General features: G+C 46.9%; 2 protein-coding genes and 1 pseudogene across 6 annotated transcripts in view; 1 reads left to right on the forward strand and 2 right to left on the reverse strand.

The window, feature by feature from the left end:
- Window positions 1-2,383: 2,383 nt before the first annotated feature.
- LOC127231027 (proline-rich protein 2-like) lies at window positions 2,384-3,364 on the reverse strand. Its single transcript, XM_051196400.1, has one exon. It carries the CDS (start codon window positions 3,362-3,364, stop codon window positions 2,384-2,386), a length of 981 nt encoding a protein of 326 aa, XP_051052357.1.
- Window positions 2,888-20,840, forward strand: part of Traf3 (TNF receptor associated factor 3) — a 100,543-nt gene continuing 82,590 nt past the window's right edge. For 2 of the 5 annotated variants that reach the window (XM_051196636.1, XM_051196640.1), the window contains exons 1-2: window positions 2,888-3,015; window positions 3,400-3,508. The gene's annotated coding sequence lies outside the window, so the exon portion shown is untranslated. Of the gene's footprint in view, window positions 3,016-3,327; window positions 3,348-3,399; window positions 3,509-20,840 lie in introns of those variants that run through there. The other 3 variants (XM_051196637.1, XM_051196641.1, XM_051196638.1) reach the window with 2 other exon arrangements.
- Window positions 11,494-11,917, reverse strand: LOC127231160 (40S ribosomal protein S15-like; annotated as a pseudogene).

Below are 20,840 nucleotides of genomic sequence, written 5' to 3' on the forward strand. Positions count from 1 at the left end.
TGTCTCGGTAGTTAAGGGTGCTTTCTGTCAAGCTGAACAAACTGAGTTCGATCCCAGGGACCACATGTTGGAAGCAGAGAAGTGAGTTTTGCAGAATGTCCTCTGACCTTTGTTTTGTCTTTCGAGGCAGGATTTCTCTGTAGCTTTGGAGCCTGTTCTGGAACTCTCTGTGGACCAGGCTGGCCTCGAATGCTGCGATTATAGGTGAGGGCCACAACGCCTAGCTGTCCTCTGACCTTTACACTTCATGTCATGGCAGGTGCATGCAGTGCCACGTGTGAGTGCAGCACACACACACACACCACACACACCACTCACACACACCACACACAGTCACACTCACACACCACTCACAGTCACATACACTCACACATACACACCCATACACACACCACACACACCACTCACATGCACAGTCACACACACACACCACTCACACACACTCACACACACACACCACTCACAGTCACACTCACACACACACCACTCACAGTCACTCACACACACCACTCACACACACCACACACACACACTCACACACACATACCACACTCATATACACACATACACACACTCTCACACACCACACTCACACACGCTCTCTCAGAATACTTAAGTAATTAAAATCATTAAAAGAAACCCAAGTAGAGCAGAAGTATCAGAGCACATTGTCTGTTGGGATTAAGGATTGATGTGTATGTGTGTGTGGGTGTGTGTCATGTATTCAACAGGTTTGGGAGCTACTTGCTGGGAACCTTTACCATAACTATAATTTTGCCCAGTGTCTCTCCTTTGGCAGCATTTAATGTGTTTTAGTAGGCGAATGGTCAGCTTACTTCAGCCCGCATCAGACCCACAGGGGCGGGTGGCTTCGGCTCCAAGAGCTGTCATTTGAGGCACTGGGAGGGGCCTGATGACACCTGTTTCCAGGCCTGAAGCCCCTAACACCATGCAACGAATGCCTTTCCTCTTAGGACAGCAGATGGAGGGAGCGGCTTTCTGGACGGTTGCACTTCGGTGAGTCATCTCGAGATCCGCATGCACGTCTCCCTAAAATGCAGCAAACTGGATATGTCAGGCCACATAAATTCCCGGGAGAAATGTCTTTGTCCAGAAGCAGCGTGAGCGTGTTGTTCAGCGTTGCCATAGGGAACAGCCAGCTTTGCTTTTGAAATGCCCAGAGGAGAGCGCTCTGATTGGTTCTCTGTCCTGCTCATCACGTCTGCCCAGCAACTGGCACTGCGGCGCCCAGAACACTTGCCCCCAAAGTCGTGGCCCTGTTTGGGGTAAACTTCTTTATGTGGTCCGCTCTGATTCCCCAAAGGGCCTGGAGCTGCTGAGTGGGAGAAGGCTTTGAGGAGGAGGGAGGGGAGAGGGAGGGGGAGAGAGGAGAGAGGGAGAGAAAGGAGAGGAGGAGAGAGGGGGGAGGGAGGGAGGGCAGAGACCCGGGCCCGGGAGCTGGTCCCCGCTGGTGGACTCACCTACTCTTTCTGAAGGAGGCTTAGGAGCGCTGGCAGCGAATAAAAGGCACGCAGCCCTAGGAAACCCCAGGCTCTGCTCTGTACCTTGTGTCTGGTGGCGCTTTGGAAAGGACCCAAATGGTGCGGCCCAGAGAAGAGAGCCTTTCTGCATTTGGGTAGTGGACGGCACGAGGCCGCAGGACAGGGCTGGGGACACGGGGCGAGGCCTCAGAGCCCAGGGCCACCCTGACCAGGGCCGTGCAGCGCGGTGGCTGCGGTGTGACCCTCCATCTAAACTGTCTAACTCAGGACCCGGGCCTTGTGGCCCAGGTGGGGGCGCCACTGCCTAGCTGAGTCTGGCTAGCAGGGCGGCTGTCCGGGCTCCGGCACAGGCACCTGTTGGCGAAAGCATCCAGCGATGTCCTGCCAGGCTATCTAGGCTTCTAGAACATTCCACGAGCTAAGCGGGGGGGGGGGGGGAGATGGTGCTGGACTTCCTGCCTGTGTTCACGGCAGAGCACGTGGAGGGGCAGTGGCAGGCTGGCCACACGGGTCCCCGGCTCGGCCGAGGGACCCTGCGAGCTCCCTCGAGGAGGGGGCGTGCGCTCCGCTCCCAGCTGATTTGGAAGCGGTGTGGAGGGCCGGGCCTTGCTGAGGACGGGCCCCCGTTTGCTCCCGCCTTGCTATGGCAGGAGGGACCATCTGGGGGAGCCCTGCGAGCTCGGTGACCGCGATCCGGCAGGGAGAGGCCACGCCGGGGGCCTGGAGCAGTGCCCCGGCCCCGGCCCCGGCCCCCGGCCCCGGCCCATCCCCTGGGTGGGTGGAGGAGCCAGGGAGGGACTGTGCTGGACCTCGCTCCGGGAGCCGAGGCGGCCCGTGTGCAGGTGCGCGCCCCGCCGGGGGCCGAGTGCTCCGCGCGCGCGTCAGCGGCCGCCCGCGGCCCGGCGTCCTCCACAGGTGTGATGTGACGGTGGGGGAGCCGGAGCAGGCGGCGGCGTCGGGGCCGCCCGTCGAGGTGGCGGCGGCGGCGACGACGCGGGGCGCCCTCTTCGCCCGCCCGACTGCGCCCGGCTGGCTTTTTGACCCGGAAAGGCCGGGCCGCGGGCGGGGCGCGAGGGCGCGCGCGCGGAGGGGGCCGGGGCGCGCGCGCCGCCGTTGCTAAGGCCGGCGGCGAGCGCGGGGCCGAGGGTCCCTAGCAACGGGCGCGGGCGCGCACGGAGGGGGCGGGGCCGGGGCGGGGCCGAGGAGGCGCGCGGGCGGCGGGGGCGGGGCGGGCGCGCCGGGGCGCGCGCCGGCGGCCCGCGGGGATTTCCAGCGCGCGAGAGGAAGTGCCAGCGCGAGGGTGCGTGAGGCGGCGCGGCCGGCGGCCGCCGCGTGCGCGAGCCGGGTTGCAGCCCAGCAGGGACTTTCCAGCCGGCGGCGACGGCGGCGGCGGCGGCGGCCGCCGGCCCTTCCCCGCCCCCCGACATGGGGCTGCCCGGGGAGCTGGACGCTGCGGACGACGGCGGAGGATGCGCGCGGCGCCCCTGAGCCGGCCGAGCGGGCGGGCCGCGGGGTAAGGTCGGCGGGCCGGGACGGCGGGGCGGCGGGGCGGCGGGGCGGCGGGGCGGGCGGGCGGCTCCATCCCGGCGGCGGCCCGGGGCCCGGCCCGGCCGCCTCACCGTCTGCGGCGCGGCCCGCCCGCCCGCCGCGGCCCCAACTTTGGAAACTTTGCGTGTGGGGCCGACTCCGGGCCCCAGGCGCCGGCGCTTCAGGCCTCGCGCCGGAGCTGCCCGCCCCGAGGGCTGCTGAGCCGTCAGCATCTCAGAGGCCCCGGGCTTTGGCGCGGGACGAACGATCGGGTCAGGGCGTCCGCATCGGCGAGCGTGCTCGCCCTGGCTGGTGGAGGTGGGCTTTTGAGCCATTATTTAAAAGTTTATACTGAGTCATTGCTCTGCAGATGAATGACTGATTCACAGTCGGAGAGCTGCAGAGAGGCTGGAGGGCAGGCGGTTCTGGGATCCAGCTGGGGCCGAATACACACCTTCCACCTTCGATTAACACCAAAGGTCAGAGTGGGCTCCCCACGGGCGAGTCATTAAAACGATCCCTGCCGCGGGGCTTTGCAGGTCCCGGAGGCGCCAGGCTATGGCTCACGCACGTTTCGCCACGTTTCCACACTGTCATCACCCTCCTCCTGGGGACGCGGGGTTTCAGGATTACACCTTCAGAGAGAATTCTGCGTGGAAAATTCTTTGCCTTTTATTCGAAACGGCAACAAAATGCAAATGGGTGAAGTGTTGTGGACGTGCCCTGAAATCTAAGCATTTAGACGAATGATCGGTTGAAGGAACTGGTTTTATTTTCATGGCTTTTTGCATTGAGCTTTTTGACTCAGTTTTGAGAATGAAATAGAAGGGTGTGTGTGTGTGTGTGTGTGTGTGTGTGTGTGTGTGTGTGTGTGTGTAGTCTTAAAGGGTATATCGAGTGTTGTATTGGCGTTTTGATTTACATTCATTCACAGCATACAACTGAAGAGAAGCCATAATTATTTATTTATTTGTTTATTTATTTATTTTTTGGTAGCATTTTCTGTGGCTAGATGCACAAGTGAAATTTGGAAATGCTGCTTTGTGTTGTCTGAAAAATGCTTATGTGTAGAAATGTCCAGGTGGACCCTCAGAGGGGCTTTAATCTTACAGTGCTTTCCAGGTCTTGGAAAATGGCCTGTTGAAAATACTGCATCATTGTAGGGTGTCTGGCAAAATAGTGTACAGCCGTCCTTTATTCAAAGGACAGGAAATGTTTCCCTTTTCGCCATATTGTGACATCTTAAATATTAAGAATTAGTCTGAAGGTGAAAATTCCCCGGCCAAAGCAAATTGAACCTTTTACATGTGAAAACTGAGGGATTTATCCCAGGAGTCAGAAATCCTTGTGAATGGGAGCCGGGGATGGAAATCCAGATGGACCTTGGGTTCCAGCCTCACTGGCTGAGGAGATCTCATCACATCACGGACAAGGTTTAAGATGTCAGGTGTCTCATCCAGACACCTCAGTTCCAGCTGTCACAGTAAGAAGCCAGAGAAGCAGAGAGCTGGCCAGGGATAATCCCAGCATCTTTAAAACAAGACATCCATGTGAATTTTTCTGTGAGGGAAAAGAAGACCAATTATTTGTCTTGGATGCTATCCATTCTTTTTGGAATTAATAAGATGGCCTCAGCCAGAAGGCTGCAGAGACATTCCATTGGAAAGAGGCAGCACTCAGTTGTTTCTGCTACTCTTACTGGCTTCTGAAGGAAGTGCTTCCTTTAACTGGGTATTTGTCCCTGTGTTTGGGAATTTTTGTTTTTTTTTTCCTAAACACTTCTGCTAGAATCCCTTGGAAATTATCAGTGTGTCAGTCAAGAAGGACTTTCTGGGGTATTGTCAGGATAGATATGCTAATGAGCCCAAAAGATGAGCATGATTTATCATTCTCTTAAAATTCCAGGTCTTGGAAAATGGCCTGCTGAAAATACTGCATCATTGTAGGGTGTCTGGCAAAATAGTGTACAGCCGTCCTTTATTCAAAGGACAGGAAGTGTCCCAGCTCAAACACACAAAGGAGATTGCATTAAATTTGCCCATCTTTGCTTTCTCATCTTGTGTAGTAAGACTCTCCAAACAGCAGATGAGCTAACCTATCAAGTATTACACAACAATTCAGTTTCTCCTCAGTGGTCAATTTCAGGGTTATTAACAGAGAAGACTGGTGACTTAGTGTGATTTGTGGAGTCAGAGCCCCTATCTGCATCTTTTTAAGTATTTACAGGAGAAGAATTAGTTGTTTTTTTTTTTGTTGATGTTGTGTATGCATATGCTCATCACATTCCAGAAAGGGAGGGAAGCTGAGAAGAGAGCCTAAGTGAGGGAGGAGGTGAGGCCAGAGGATTTGGAAGGTGACCAGAGAGTGGCAGCCGAGGCCTGAGTATGGCATGGTGCTTAGGCTCTGAGCCAGAGTGAGGGAGGCCCAGAGGCCTGCAGACAGGAAGGCAGTAGAGCTGGGGATTGGTGTGGTCCCAGAAGAGCTAACAGAAAGAAGAAAATTCAATTCTAAAAGGAAAAGTATAGAAGAAAACATTACATTTATTTGCATAATTTCTATGATTCTTAAAGAAATACAAAGTGTGTTTCATTTTGGAAAGCCTTTATTGTTGGCATAATTCAGGAAAGAACTAGGATGAGAGGCCAGTCTAGGGTCCTCTCAAACGTAGAGCCTTTGTTTGGTGACACTTGGTGCCTATGGACATGGGTCAGCTGGCAGGAGGGGATTCACTAGTGCAAGTGACTGTTGGCTTCTGTCCCCACCCCCAAGGAGTCATATTGGCATTCGGGCAGGATGCATCCAGACAGGGATATTATTAACCGGGATTTGGGAGTCTTTTGCTCATTTAATTAACATTCAATTAATGTACCCAGCGTTCCCATAATCTAGTTACTCTGCTAGGATGAGTGAGACACAACACCTGCTTTTAGGGGTGTGATCTGTCGAAATCTGGGATACCTGGGTCCCTGTGCACAGTGAAGGGCAGTGCCAGGACCCACTTAAGATTTGACTGTGATACCAGGACAGGCCCTAAGGAAGAGTGAAGAAAACCCAACTCACCGTATCACCCTCAAAAGAGGTAACTCGTTATACAAGTAGTGACCAGTAAAAGCAAGGAAAGTCCACATATGTAGGAGGAAATGAATTAGTGGGTTGTATAGAAGTCTGCAAGTATGGGGTGGGGGTTGTGTTACTGTAAGAGAGGAGCTCCTGGTTGCCTGGACTAGTCAGGGAGGCGTCTGGGAAAGGCACCCCAGCTTAGCACAGTATTAGGACATCTGGTTCCACTTGTAGGGCTCTGAGGATGGCAGCAAGAGGCTCTTTCCTTCTGTGTCAGATGAGATCTGTTAGCTTGCCGCCCTGCTGCGCCCTGCAGGAATACGTGGTGTTGGTAGCGGATAGCCAGTTTATTGCTTGTGCTGCCCCCCAGCTCTTTCAGGCTTTTGTGTGATTTGGAGCTGGAGTAGTCTGGCTGTCCCTCACGAAAGAGCTTGGGTTGTTTTTGTTTGTGTTTTGTTTTTTTCGAGACAGGGCTTCTCTATATGGCTTTGGAGCCTGTCCTGGAACTCACTCTGTAGACCAGGCTGACCTCGAACTCACAGAGATCCACCTGCCTCTGCTCCTGAGTGAAGAGCACGGTTTGTTGGAGGGGATGGATCAGCGGCACCAGTTTGGGCCATAGCGCATTGCTGTGCCTACTGTTTGTCTTTGTAGGTCAGTGGTTCTCAACCTTCATAATGCTTCAGTCCTTTAATATAGTTCCTCACATGGTAATGACTCTCAACCATAAAGTTATTTTGTTGCTACTTCATAACTGTAATTTTGCTACTCTTTTTTTTTAACTTATTGATTTTATGTATATGAGTACTCTGTCTACATGCATGAATTTATGCCAGAAGAAGGCACCAGATATCATTACAGATGGTAGTGAGCCACCATGTGGTTGCTGGGAATCGAACTCAGGACCTCCGGTTCAGCAGCCAGTGCTCTTAACCACTGAGCCTTCTCTCCAGCACCAATTTTGCTTCTCTTATGAATTGTAATATAAATATATGATATGCTACACACAATGGGTTGTAACCCACATTTCAGAATCACTGTTGTAGTAGAAATTTTCAAAAACCCATGGTGGTGGGTAAGACAACACACTTCTCCCAAACCCACCACTCTGGTCCTTACTGGTGGACTTGGAACATTTTAATTCTCAAGAGATGAAATGTTGGACGCATACTCACGTGGGTTCTGCTGATTGAGTTCAGGTGGGCACAGTTACGTCTTTGGGTGGCAAGTGTCTTTACTCCTGAGCTGTCTCACAGTCCCCAGTGTTTCACTTGTGGGTTCATTTTTAAAGGATTTGTTTCATGTTGGTTTTAACCATTTGAAAATTAACTAGAAGCTAGTAAGATGGCTCAGCAGGTTAGCCTGATGACCTGAGTTTGATCCCTGGAACTCATGGTCAAAAGAAAGAGTTGGTAGAAGGAAAGAACGGACTTTTTTGGATTGCCCTCTGACCTCCACACATGTGCCTCTCACCCTCATAAAAAGTGTAAAGGATAAAAAAAGCTGAGGCTATTTGGTAACTCCTCATGAGACCATTTTACTAAAAAAGAGATCAGAGTTGCCATTCTGATTTCCCAATTTCCTCTCCAATTCAAACACTGATTACACATCCAGACAATAATGCCATGTTAATGAGAAGCCTGACATCTCTTAAGTGGCAAGAAAGGCTAGATTGAATAACCAAGTGGAATGACATGACCTTTTGGACAGTAGTAAGCAGCATTCCAGTGGTGAAATACATCTTTAGGAGTCATGATGATTTTTGTTTATTTTTGAGACAGGGTCTCTGTATATAGCCCAGACTGCTCTTGAACTTGGAATCCTCTTGTCTCAGCCTCCCTAGTGCTGAGTGAGTGAGCCACCATGCCTGATGCATCACAATATTTTTGATGAGGTTTTCCAAGATTACTCTGGAAGGCTAATGCCAATTTGGAGGCCTGCATGCACAGGAGGTAATTATAATTAGGTGCTTGTGACACTTCTTCTCCTTCTACCAAGGGTCAGGCACGTGGTAAGTGCTTGGTGAATGTTTGTATTCAGATTCTGCAAGGTAGGAAGAGAAGGAAATGACAGATGACCATAGTGTTTCATTGGGTTCCAAGTCTGTATTGTTTGGGCAAACCTAGTTCCTCCAATGATCATTTTCCTGGATGCCGCTACCTTGTCCTGCTGCTCTGATACATTAGCTGGAGTTACACAGTGGGAAACTACTTATTGCTGTTTGAAACAGGGGCTTTTTATATGTAGCCATGACTGTACTGGAACTTGCTGAGGAGACAGAGCTGTCTCTCTGTCTACCTCCAGAATACAGGGATTAAAGGTGTGCCACCAAGCTTGGCAGGGAAAACAACTTTGGTACAAACTTCTAACTTTCTTGGAAGAACAGGGAAATGAGTTCTTGGGAACGCTTTGCCCACTAATGCTTAGAAGTCCTAACTTTACATTGGAAATTTCTGCTTTTTGTATTAATGCAGTGTGCTGTAGCTTTTTTCATAGGGTAAATTAAGTGTATAGGTTTCAGAGGGCTTTTCTCTAGGACTTTTATCTCCTGAAGGAATGGGACAAGGACATTAAATTTTATTTTAATGTAAATGATATATTGGACTCAGTAATCTGTTTTAATATAAACATACTCTGCTTCTAATCTTTTAGTAGAATTGATTCTCCAAAAGATGCATTGTGTTTATACACGGCTCTCTTTGGAGCCCCCATAATCTATGTCACACATTGGAAATACTTTCCTTCCAGGGGTTTTGTTTTTTGTTTGTTTTTGAGACAGGACTTCTGTGTGAAACAACTCTGACTGTCCTGGAACTCACTCTGTAGACCAGGCTGGTCTCGAACTCACAGAGATCTGCTTTCCTTTTCTTCCTGATTAAAGGTGTGTGTCGTCACTGCCTGGCCTTTCCAGGTATATTGAAGAAGGGATTTTTCAACCTGTATTTAATCAAACTATATTCTTTTTGTCCTTCCTTCCTTCCTTCCTTCCTTCCTTCCTTCCTTCCTTCGTTCCTTCCTTCCTTCCTTCCTTCCTTTCTTTTTTTGAGCATGTAGTATGCTGGAAATCTAAAGCTAAGAAGTCAGGTAAGAAGATACTGAATGAGCTCTGGCCTCATAAAGTTCCCATGCCATGACCAAGCTAGAAGAACACGTTGGTGGTAACAGGACATGGTAGGTGCTGTGACAGGTGAACGGAAGTGCTGTGGGGTGTGGGTGACATGCTGTGCAGGGTTTCTCTTGGAGCTGCTCCAGGAGGATAGCATAAATGAAGAACTGGTGAGTGGAGCCACAGAGTTGACGTCTCTCCCATGAGTCTGAGTTGATTTCATGGCGCCCTTCCTGGGAAGAGAAACAGGAAGAGGGAACTGACCAGTTGCTGAGGCTGGAACTTCGTCCCTTTGCAGGAGAGAAAGTAAGAGCAGAGGTCTTTTCCAGAGGCTTCTTTTCACCTGCGGGCCCTTAGGACAGGCAGTTTGTGGTGTTTTTTGATAGTCTTCCTCACACTCACCGTGTAGCCCAGGTTAGCTTGGAATTTGCGCTCTCCCTGTCTCTGCCTCCACCTACTGAGGTTACAGGCGCCCGGTTACAATGCGTTGTAGATTTTGTTCAGTTGTAGGTTTTTCTGGGGGGGGGTTGCTTTGTGGTGTAGATTTTGTTTTGTTCCTATATAGTGTTTTTTCAAATACACTGGATTGTTGGGGCAGTTTTTTCACTCAGCCTTTCTCTGCTGACATTTGCTTGGCTGTGTTGGCTTCCCCTTCCCTAGTCAGTTTTCATTCCTTTTACTGTGTTTTAGGCTAGTTTCTCAGCAGCGCCGGTGTGCTTGTATTCTTTAACAAGCCTAGCAGGGTCTGGGGTTGGAGCTCAGTGGTAGAATCTACCACACGCAAAGCCCTGGGTTTCATCCCAGCAGGGGAAATAAAATCAGTGCATATAGCTTAGCAGTCCCTAACCTGATTTACTAATGTGTTTTCTTTCCTGTTTATCTCTCTTAATTTACATTTAAACCAGTAGGCTAGTACTAATGATAGTATTTAGTCCTGTGCCTTTACAAGCATTAGCTTGTTAGTGGTGAACAAGTCCCCGAGGCCAGGTCACTCTGTAGAGAGCACCATGGCTATAGCTCAGCACCCATTTATCTCAGATTTAATTATGACTACAGATGGCTCATGGGACTGTAAGTTAAAAGAGAGAAGCCTTCCCTCAATTAGCAGGGAAGTGATATTGGCTGCTTCAGAGAATCTGGCTGTTCAGCTAGAACCACTGTGAAGTGTTTGATTGGAGCCAGTTAGGACCAGAGACTTATGGGCCAGAGGTGTGGGGCTTGTTTCATGGCAGTCAGTGTTCCTGCTCCAGGGAGGGCTGGGGAATCATAGACTACAGCTGGGCATTAGGGCTCAACCCAAGTCCCTGGATTGTTACAGGCTTAATCTGTTACTTTAGTTAAAAGTATGTGAGCAAGGGTATCAATGAGTCCAGAATTTTCCCTGCCTCTTCCAGGCTCAAGGAAGTTCTGGTGTGTCCCTGACTGACCTCTGAGACTGAGATGACAGGGTTTACAGGGTTTCTGTTGTGCAGCCCTGGCTGTCCTGGAACTTGCTCTGTAGGTCAGGCTGTTCTCAAACTCACAGAGATCCACCTCTGCCTTCTGAGTGCTGGGATTAACTGTGTGTGCCACCTCTGCCCAGCAAATAAAAAGATCTGTTTAAAAAAATGAGACACATTCACATATGAAAGGAGTCAGACATCATTTGAATTCTGGTTATTCCTTTAGCTGACTTTTATGTCAGATTACTCATCATCTCTAAACTAATTTCTCATCAATGGAATGCAGAGCCCTGGAGATGGGTCCTGGTGACCGCTGTACATTGTGATTTCACATCTCCCAACTGAATGTTTAAAATGGCTGAGATGGTAAATCTTACGCTATGTGTGTTTTACAACAATAGAAAATGGATTGTGAGGGTTAAAAGTGAGAAGTAGTGTGGGGCTGGAGGTGGCTCGGCACTTAACATGCACTGCGCATGCAGAGGACCAGAATTCAATTCCCAGCGCCTGGAAGGATCAGATGCATCTGTCTTCCAAGGGCATCTTCACTTGAGTGTACACCCACTTACAGAGACATTGTTAAAAAGAAGGGATAAGTAATAGAATATGAGAAATTAGCATACCACAGTGATAATTCCTGCTGTTACTTTTTATTTATTGACTATACATGAGTCTTTGTTGTTGTTTTGAGACAGGGTTTCTTTGTATTGCTTTAGAGGCTGTTCTGGAACTTGCTCTGTAGCCCGGGCTGGCCTCGAACTCACAGAGATAAGCCTGCTTCTGCCTCCTGAGTGCTGGGATTAAAGGTGTGTGCCACCAAAGCCTGGCTTAGTATACATGAGTCTTTGTTGGCCAGTTACTTGAGAGGGATGAACCGGGAGGAGTAGGCGGCACCGATGCCAGGCGGGCTGTGCTTCATGGGCTGTAGGTAATGGAGAGCTCGCTCAGGTAGTTTGGCGCATGGTGTCTGGCTTGATCTCCACCTGGTTGAAGGTCTTGCTGTTGTATGCGCCCACCATGCTTCCTACCATCTCGTCCAGGATGATCATGTCCCTCATTTGGGTCTTCACCATCTCGGGCTTCTCCATGGGCGGCGCCTCCTTCTTGGCCTTTTTTCAGGCGCTTGAGTAGCCAGTGCTGCTTCCATCGCAGGCATTTCTTCTGTCGGAGCTGTACAGCAGCATCCGCTGCTCACAGGACATGCCTAGCATAGGTCCAGGTCCACGCTGCGGGTAGGTGAACTTGTCGTAGGTCTGCGTCTTCTGCTCCACTTCAGACATTTTGGTGGCTTCTAGGAAAAGGCTCCTGCTGTTATTATAGCGCCCACAGCTACCCCAGTACCTGCGAGGCAGAGGCAGGAGAGTTGAGAGATTGTGTAGCCTGGGCTTCAGAATCAGTTTGAGGCCAGCTTGGAACATTTAAAGACCTGTCTCAAGAAAATAATTTAAAAGAAGTGATAATTGCTCTCTTTTTTCCTTTTCTGTGTGTTTTCAACAAGGTGAAAGGCAGCTTCTCATGGAGCATACCTCCTATTATGGGTTGAGGGAGAACATTGTTGGACCATTTTCTTTTTCTTTCATTTTTTCAGTTTTTTTGAGATAGAGCCTTACTATGTAGTTAAGACTGACCTTGAGATTTGCAGTTCTCCTATGTCATTCTGAGGTTAAGTGGTCAACTTATAGGCATAAACTATCATGCCCAGCTACAAAAGTCTTTAGAATACAAGGTCAGATGTCTGGAAACCAGTCACGTTGCATTTACATAAAAGGAACATCTATATTTAGATATCCCCATGTTTTTGGTTTTTTTTTTTTTTTTTTTAAAGAAAGAAATTTTTGCCTATGATTGAATTTTGATAAGTTGTATTTTAATCTTTTCTTTCCCATTATTTATCAGGAATAATGTTTTCTGATTTATTCAGGCCTCTTAAAATATTTGAAAGGTAGTCTAAAACGCCCTTAAAATAACCCATGCTTCGCATAATCTCTTAGCTTGCTTCTTTTCAATTATGGCAAAAAAAAAAAAAAAAAAAGTTTATCACCTACATGAAGAAAGTTTTTGGCATATGATTGTTTTGTCAATTACTGGTTAAATGAGTCCAGAAATTATAGTTCAACATTTTCTTCCATTGAGACAAAATTCACATAATATATGATTAACTACTCTAAGGTATGTAGTCCAGTGGTATTTAGTGTATTCAAATGTCATTCAACTACTGGGTCTTTCTAGTTCAAAACTTGTACCTCATACCCCTTGAGCAATCACTTCCCTCCCTTCTTCCCAAACCCTGATCTAATTTGTTCTCTGTTCCCTTGGATTTTCTTATTCTTAGCATATCATGTGAAGTAATCGTGCAATAAATGTTATTATTTATGTCTGTGCAATGTCTTTAAGGTGTATCCAAGTTGTAGTAGGTATTGGTATTTTATTCCTTTAGTGGCTGAATAACAGTAAGTCCAGTGTGTGTGCATGTATACTTGAGCATCTGTGTTTGCACTTTCTTCATCTGCCTATGAACATTTAGTTTTCATCCTCTTCATTGTTAGGAATAATGTTGCCATACGCAGGTGTTTAATTGTGTGTGTGTGTCTTCTTCTGGCTGTATCTCACAGAGCACTGGTAATACTGCACATCTTAGTTTAATTTACTACTGCCAGCAGTGTTACAGCTTCTGCACATCTTCACTAACTTCTGTTATTCTAGTATGTGTATTACTGTATCATTGTCATTTTCATTTGTTATTTTTCAATGTCTCTCTGTGTGCTTGGTGTCCATTGTATATATTTTTTAAATGTCTAAGCCCTTTGTCTCTGCTTTAATTGGGCTGACTTTTTTCTTGTTGAGTTATAAGAGCTCTTTATATATTATGGACATGAAATCGTTTAGATACATGGCTTGCAACTGTTCTCTGCCATTTACTAGAATGCTTCATAAATTTTGCCAATAGTATCCTTTGCACAAAAGTTTTAATTGGAGTTCATTTTTTTTTCTTTCTTTTGTTACTTGTTCTTTTGGTGTCAAGTCTAAAAACCCACTACTAAACCATTAGGATTTACCACTATGTTTTCTAAGAGTTTTATAGGTTTAGTTTTTATGTGTAGGTCTTTGGTTCAATTTGAGTTTGTTTTTGTATATGGATCAAGGAAGGAGTTCCCACTTTATTTTTGGGGGGCGAGGGTGGGCGGTTATGTAGTTTCCCCAGAACCACTTTTGAAGACGGTTTAGAACATGTTGGTTATAGATATAACATTTACTTCTGTCCTTTTTAATCTGTGTGCCTGTCCTGATGTCGGCACCATACTGTTTTGACTGTGGCTTTGTAGTAAATATTGAAGTAGTAAGCTTTGAAAATGAGAGTATTCTGACTTTTCCATTTCAGTATTTTATCAACAGCTCTGAGCCCCTTGATATTTCATGTGAATTATAAGGGCTGCCTCTCTGTTTCTGTAACAATGGTTACTGGAATTTTGATGGGGATTGCATTGAATTGGACAGCTTTGAAGTTACCATCTTAGTACTGCCTTCCACTCCACGAACATGGGTGTTTTCCCATTTGCTTTCTGAGTTCCCTTCCTTCCTTTTTTCCTTCTTCCCAGCCCCGCCTTTCACACTGCTAGGGATTGAACTGAGGTCCCCTTGAGAGCTGGACATACACTCTACTGCTGAGCCACACTCCACTCCTCTCCTCTCCCTTTCATCAGTACCGTTGACTTCAGGGTTAGACATTGCATTCCTTGAGCATTTTAATCCCTTAGTATTTTGTTCTTTGTGGGTTCTACTGTAAATAGAATTATTTTCTTTATTTCCATTTTTGGATTGCTGCTAGTGATGTATAAAAACACAACTTTTTTCCTTCTTTTTGTTTTGATGTGCTACACTTGCCTGTAGCAAATACTTTGTGGGATGTTTGTTTAATATGTGTGGGAAATTTGGTTGTGTGTGTATCTGTGCACTATGTGCATGCCTATTGCTTACAGAGGCCAAAAGAGGCCATCAGATTCCCTGGGACTGGAGTTACAGATGGTGTGGGTTCTCTGAATTGAACCCAGGTCTTCTGGAAGAGCAATCAGTGCTCTTAACCTGTGAGCCATCTCTCTAGGCCCCTGTGGGATATTTTTCAGTCATTTTGTATCCAAATAGAGATAATTTTACATCCACTTTCCAACCTGATGCTTTTATGTGTTTTTCTCACCTAATCATTCCATCTTAAGTACCCAGGGTAGGGATGAGGACCACAGAGGAGATGAGCGTCCTTGCATTGCTCCTCATCTCAGGGTCAGTCTCTTGCTGGTTCAATGTGGGGCGTGGCCTGAGTAGGGGTCCTGGATTCCTAGCTTGGGGTAGTGGTTAGTGTTAAAGTAAAGAAGTTTTTGTTCCTGTCTGTTCCTAGTTTGCTGGTTTTGTTTTGTTTTTGAGACAGTCTTTGTAGGCCTGGTGGTCCTGGAGCTTGCTTTGTAGACAGAGCTGACCTTCAGCTCACAGAGATCCTCCTGCATGCTGGGATCAAAGGTGTTCACCACCACTTCCCAGGGTTGTTGAATTTTGTCAAGTCCTTCTGTAGTTTGAGAATGACCATGTGTTGTGGGAACTCTTTCTGCCAATAGCTTTGGGGGTACCGGCCTTAGGGCGTGGCTGGGGTGCTCTGCGAGCACTACAAAAGCTAGAGGAGGAAGAACGCTCTCTCTTGCTCCGGCTCCTGTTTGGCATGGTGGACACCAAGCGGCAGGGAGGCAGTGCAGGATCAATGTCAGCTGGATCAGTAGCAGCTTCTGCTTTGTTCTGTATTCATGAGTTTTATCTTTACCTTCACCCCTTAGTGTCAGTTTGTATTACCTCTGTGAGTTCATACATCAAGCATGTATTTTTTCTTTGTCCTATTAGTATACTGTTACAGTGATTTTGTGTGTGTATAAGCCTATGCATATTTGTGTGTGTATGTATAAATCTGTGTGCATGTTTGTTTGTGGAAGCACTTGAAGCTCAAAATCACCTTCTTTCTTGAGTTTTGCCAGTTAGACTAGGCTGGCTGGTCAGCAAGTCACTTGCCTGTGCACATGCCTTATATGTGGTGGAATCAAACTCAGGTACTCCTGCTTGCATGGCAAGCACTTTTACCGACTTATTTGTTGTTCTTCTAGTCCTGGTGATTGTGTCTATTGAACCATCCTTGCATCCCTGAGGCAAATCCTGATTTGTTGTGTATGCAATTCTTTTAATAGTTATTGGATAATGTGCCACAGTTCTGAGGACATTTGTGCTTATGTTCATAAGGAAGAGTGGTTTGTAGTTTTGTTTTCTTCTGATATCTTTTGCTTTGTTATCAAGGCACCAAAAGTTATATCATTTTTATATAGAATTTTGTTACCTGGCTTCCCCAATAACCTCCAATAATATAGAAAATTCTAGGAGTGTTCAAAGCAGACATAGCTTCTTATTTCCCATACTTCCCAACACATGACTATAGTATTGGCTCTAAGGCTAGGAGTTTCCCTTAATAACTGACATTACCTCCATCATCCAGTGTCTACCAGTAGAAAGCCAGGGAGAGAACTAACGGTGCCCTTGATCCTTGATAGAAGAAAGGTGTACTTATTTTGGTTCTTCTGTTCCAGGTGGCACTGATCGAAGTCACTCACTGGGATGTCTGGTGGCTGATCTGGTCTTCAGGATCCAGAGCTTGCACTTACGTGCCTGAGTGCTTGGAAGGTCTAGAGTAGTGTTCTCTTTTCCCTTTGTGGTCTCAGGTCTCCTGCTGCTGCTGTTGTTGAGTGTGGGTGCTCAGAACTCCTAGACAGTGAGCTTTCTAAAGAGCTGCTTTCTTATGCCCGAGTTTGGAAATCAGTGTTATCCCAGACTTAAGGGTGGGATGTAGGATGAGAAGAGTGTAAAGGATTTGTGACCACCCACCACTGTATGTATGATGCTTAGCAGCATGAGCTCCTCAGTGCTGCCAGATAAACCTGTGAATGGATTCAGTAAAGGAAACTCTAAAGTGTCCCCATTCATACAATGACAACTGTGTATCATTACGGATCAGGAGGGATCAGGCTGACCATGCAGGTGTAATCCCTCCTGCTTTTCACTCCAAGTGGAGGGATCTTAGGGTGCACCCCTAGGGTGGGCTCAGCATTGGCCTCTGGTCTTTCATTTGTGATGAGTGGTTTGGGTGCAGCTTTGGATCTGTGACCCTTTCCTTCCTATGAGTTGATTTAACAAGCTCAGTCGACACTTGTGCTAGAAATTAAGTTGCATTCTTCTCTGTTCTTTTGGTTTTTCAAGTCAGATTTCTCTATGTAGCCTTGGCTGTCCTGGAACTCATTCTGTAGACCAGGCTGGTGTACAGACTCAGAGATCTGCCTGTTTTTGCCTCCCAAGTGCTGGGATTAAAAACATGTGCCACCATACATGGCCAGTATTTCTGTCTGTTCTTAAGCTTCATTGAGAAAATAATAGAATGCCTGCATACAATAAATTTCCTTTTCATGTAGATCATTTTAGCAAATTCCTTAGACTTGTTAGAGTATATAAAAGGATGGGATTGGTTAGTGTGCACAGAGGTCTGTGCATCAGCTCCAATATGAATGTTTCATTTTCGGTGGCTCTTGCCTTCTCAGTCTATTTCAGCTGATAGCTGAGACACTATCTGAGCGAGCTCATATGATGATGTCACAGGGGAATGAGGGAGTAGAGTTAAATAATGAAACCAGAAGTATGTCTCATGCCATAGTGTGTTGGAATCTATGAGGGAGGAGTCATGCTTGCTTGCATCTGCACAAAGAGCCCCAACATTTCTGGCCAGGAAGTCTCCAGTACAAGTCACTTCTAGGCATCTTGCCTTCAGTGCCAAAAGCATGAATGAAGAACATGTTCTTCTGCAAGTGTGTGACACATCAGAATAGCTGAGGGATTTCAGGGAATCCTGGGTTCTTCTACTTCCCCTCCTGTGATTCCTGAGACCGAGAACTTCTGGTCTACATGGGCTGAGGTCTCTTGCCACAGTACAGTTATAAATGTATGTTTTGAATAGGGTGCCTGCTTTTAATTTTTTGTAATTGCTTAAGTTTATCACTTTTTGGAATATCATATGGGACAAAATATTTGCTTTCTGTAATCCTCTGGCCATGTTATTTGATATCATGTACTTTGTTCATTCACTACTGCCTTCAGGATTTTCTATACCACAGTGTGGTTGGTGACTGTGGCCTAGGTCTGACCAGTGTGGGGGCTGAAGTTGGGTAATTAGTCTTTGGGCGGGATGGTAAGAGAGGTGCAGGACAACAGCATGTTGTGCAGTGGTGCACGCCCTCAATATGCCTGACTTCTCATGCTGGTTCTTACAGCATGCCTTGCCTTGATTTAACATATACTTACATCGTTAACCTTTTATTTTTTTCCTGGGACTCTTAGGGACTGCTTCAGGTTTTAGTCACTTACGCTTGAAGTGGAACCCATCAGGTATGATTTAACCTGTGAAAAGTTGTGTGAGAGTTCTTCCGTGTGACTACACCTCCATAAATAAAGCTTTGACCTTCAGTTTTTCTAGGCATGGCTTTTTGGTTTTTTGAGGCAGGTTTTCTGTGTAACCCTGGCTGCCCAAGAACTGGCTTTGTAAACCAGGCTGGCCTTGTATTCACAGAGCTCCACCTGTCTCTGCCTCCCAAGTACTGGAATTAAAGGCATGGGCCACCACTACCCGGCTTTAGGCATGACTTAAACAAACAAAACAAAACAAAAAAACCAACTAACCAAACAAACAAAGAACAACTTTTTGAGACATGGTCACATTTAGTCTAGACTGGCCTTGAACTGAATGTGTAGCTAAGAATCACCTTGAATTCCTCCCAAATCTGTCCAGTAGCTTTTTTTTTTTCTTGTTTCCTTTTCTTTCTTTCTTTCTTTCTTTTCTTTTCTTTTTTCTTTTTTTTTCTTAAGACACGGTCTCACTATGTAGTCCTGGCTGGCTTGAAACTTGCTATGTAGACAAGGTTGACTTCAAACTCATAGAGATCTCGCTGTGTTGACTTCTGCCTCTGAGTGCTAGGATCAAAGGCATGTACCACCACACCTGACCTATGTAATGGACCTGTTTCTCAGTGTTGGAAATGTGCATTGTGTGAGTGAGTGGAGGCTGGAGTGTTGGGGTAGAGGGGTGTGATGGTTAATCTTCATGGTAACTTCGTCTGGATTTAGAATCACCTAGTAAGCATACCCCTGGGTCTGTCTGTGATGTCGTTCCCAGACAGGAGTACCTGAGGGGACAACAGCAACTCTGAATGTGGGTGGCACCAACACATGGACCTGAGGCTCTGGGCTGAGTACAAAGGGGAAAGGAAAGGAGCCACCTGGGCACCAGCATTCATCTCTCTCTGCCTCTCCTGCAGATGCTCTGTGACCATTTACCTCATTCTGCTGACTCCTGTGCCTGTGCTGCCACGGCACGGTATACCCTTTAAACCATTAGATAAAGCAGACACTTGTTTTCTTAAGTTGCTTTTTGTCAGAACTTTGATCACAGCAGTTAGAAAGTAGTCAGTACAGAACAGTGATGCCATGGGTGGGGCTGTGGCCATGGGTAGATCTGGCCCTGCGGTTCACAGGCCTTTGTAACTAGTTTGGGGGGAAGAATGTGGAAGAGTTTGGAACTGTGGGCTAGAGAAACCCTGGGGTGCTGTAACCAGGTCTTAATGGGCCATGCTGGCAAAACTGGAAGACCAAATGGTAACAGAAAGGCAGATGGTAAAGACTGTGCTCAGAAGGTTCTAGGGGAAACAAGGACCCTACTGGGAACTGGGCTGGTGGCTATTCTTGTTACATTCTGCACTGCCCCCCCCAAAAAAAATTCTGGCTACTTTTTTTGTTCGTGCTCTAAAATTTTTGAGTGAGGCCAAATTTAAATACAATAAGTTGTTTGGTGTAGGGATTTATTTGTTTATTCAGCCGAGGGCTCTCTGTAGTCCCGGTTGTCCTGGAACTTACTATGTAGATCAAGCTGGCCACAGAGCTCCTCCTTACCTTTACCTTCCTAGTGCTGGGTTTTATGTTGCTTACTACCACGCCCAGCTGGTGTAGGAATTTTAAGACAGCATAACATCAAGGTTGGCATGATTACTGTTTACTCCTTTTTCTCAGATTTACAGTGGGAAAAAGCAAAGATAATGTGTGTAGTTTGAAGACAGGAGTTTGGTTGAGTTTCAGTGGAGGGTGGTGTGGAAGATGCAGCTATGCCTATTGACAAGTGAAGCACCATCAGAGAGCCCTCAGCATATGCAGAGACAGTAGAGGAGCCCTGTCCTGAGAGTAGACCCTTCCACCCACCAGAGGGCTTGAATTAATGACAGTGCAAACTCATTTGAAAGAGACCAGATTGCTGATGCCAAGGAAGGGATTCCCTGCTTGAAAACAGATCTCTAGAGAAGTGTTCTCCCAGGTTCAGCCCTCAAGGCACAGAGAAACCAGTATAGCTGTGGTAGAAGGGGGCCAGACTGTATCTTCAGCTGGCAACAGGACTAGGCATTATTGGTCATGTGTTTTTCAGGCATGAAAAATGCAAGAATTAGGAGGTAATGAAGGCAGCTTGCGGAAACCAAACAGTGTGTGGTAGGATTGGATTCCCTACAGTGAAGCTGCAAGAGGTCATGGTGGGAAGTTGTGATGGTGAAGCCTGGATTGCATCTGAGACCCCAAGATGTCGGAGCTTTGAGGTTGTCCATGGAATGTCTCCTAATAACAATGGGGGCCAAAGAATGAAGAAGGCCGCCAGAGAGGCTATGTGTGGGGCAGATGGCCCAACTGAAATTCCAGTGCTGCCACTGATCCAGCTGACTCAAGCCATCGGGCCAGATGATGCAACTGAGACTCCCTTTCTGTACAGGGAGCCTCAGGTCTTATGTTTGCCTTGTGGAATACTGAGCTTGCTTTGGTCTGATGTCTGTTTGCCATGCTCCCAATCCTCCATTTTGATGTGGGAGATGTTTATTTTGTGCCATTGTATATTGTGACTATCTACCTTTTTAAAACTTTTTTTTTTTTTTTTTAACATAGACTCAAAGATAAGAGATTGTCTTGAGTCTCAGGATAGACTGTTTGTGGGATTGTTAAAAGACTATGGGAACTTTAGAGATGGAAGGGATAGACCAAATGTATTTTCATTGTGAGATTAAAAACAAACTTTAGGAGCCAGAGGTGGAATGTTTGAATTAATGT

Source organism: Phodopus roborovskii, unplaced genomic scaffold (genome assembly GCF_943737965.1).
Source record: "Phodopus roborovskii unplaced genomic scaffold, PHOROB, whole genome shotgun sequence".
NCBI lineage: Eukaryota > Metazoa > Chordata > Mammalia > Rodentia > Cricetidae > Phodopus > Phodopus roborovskii.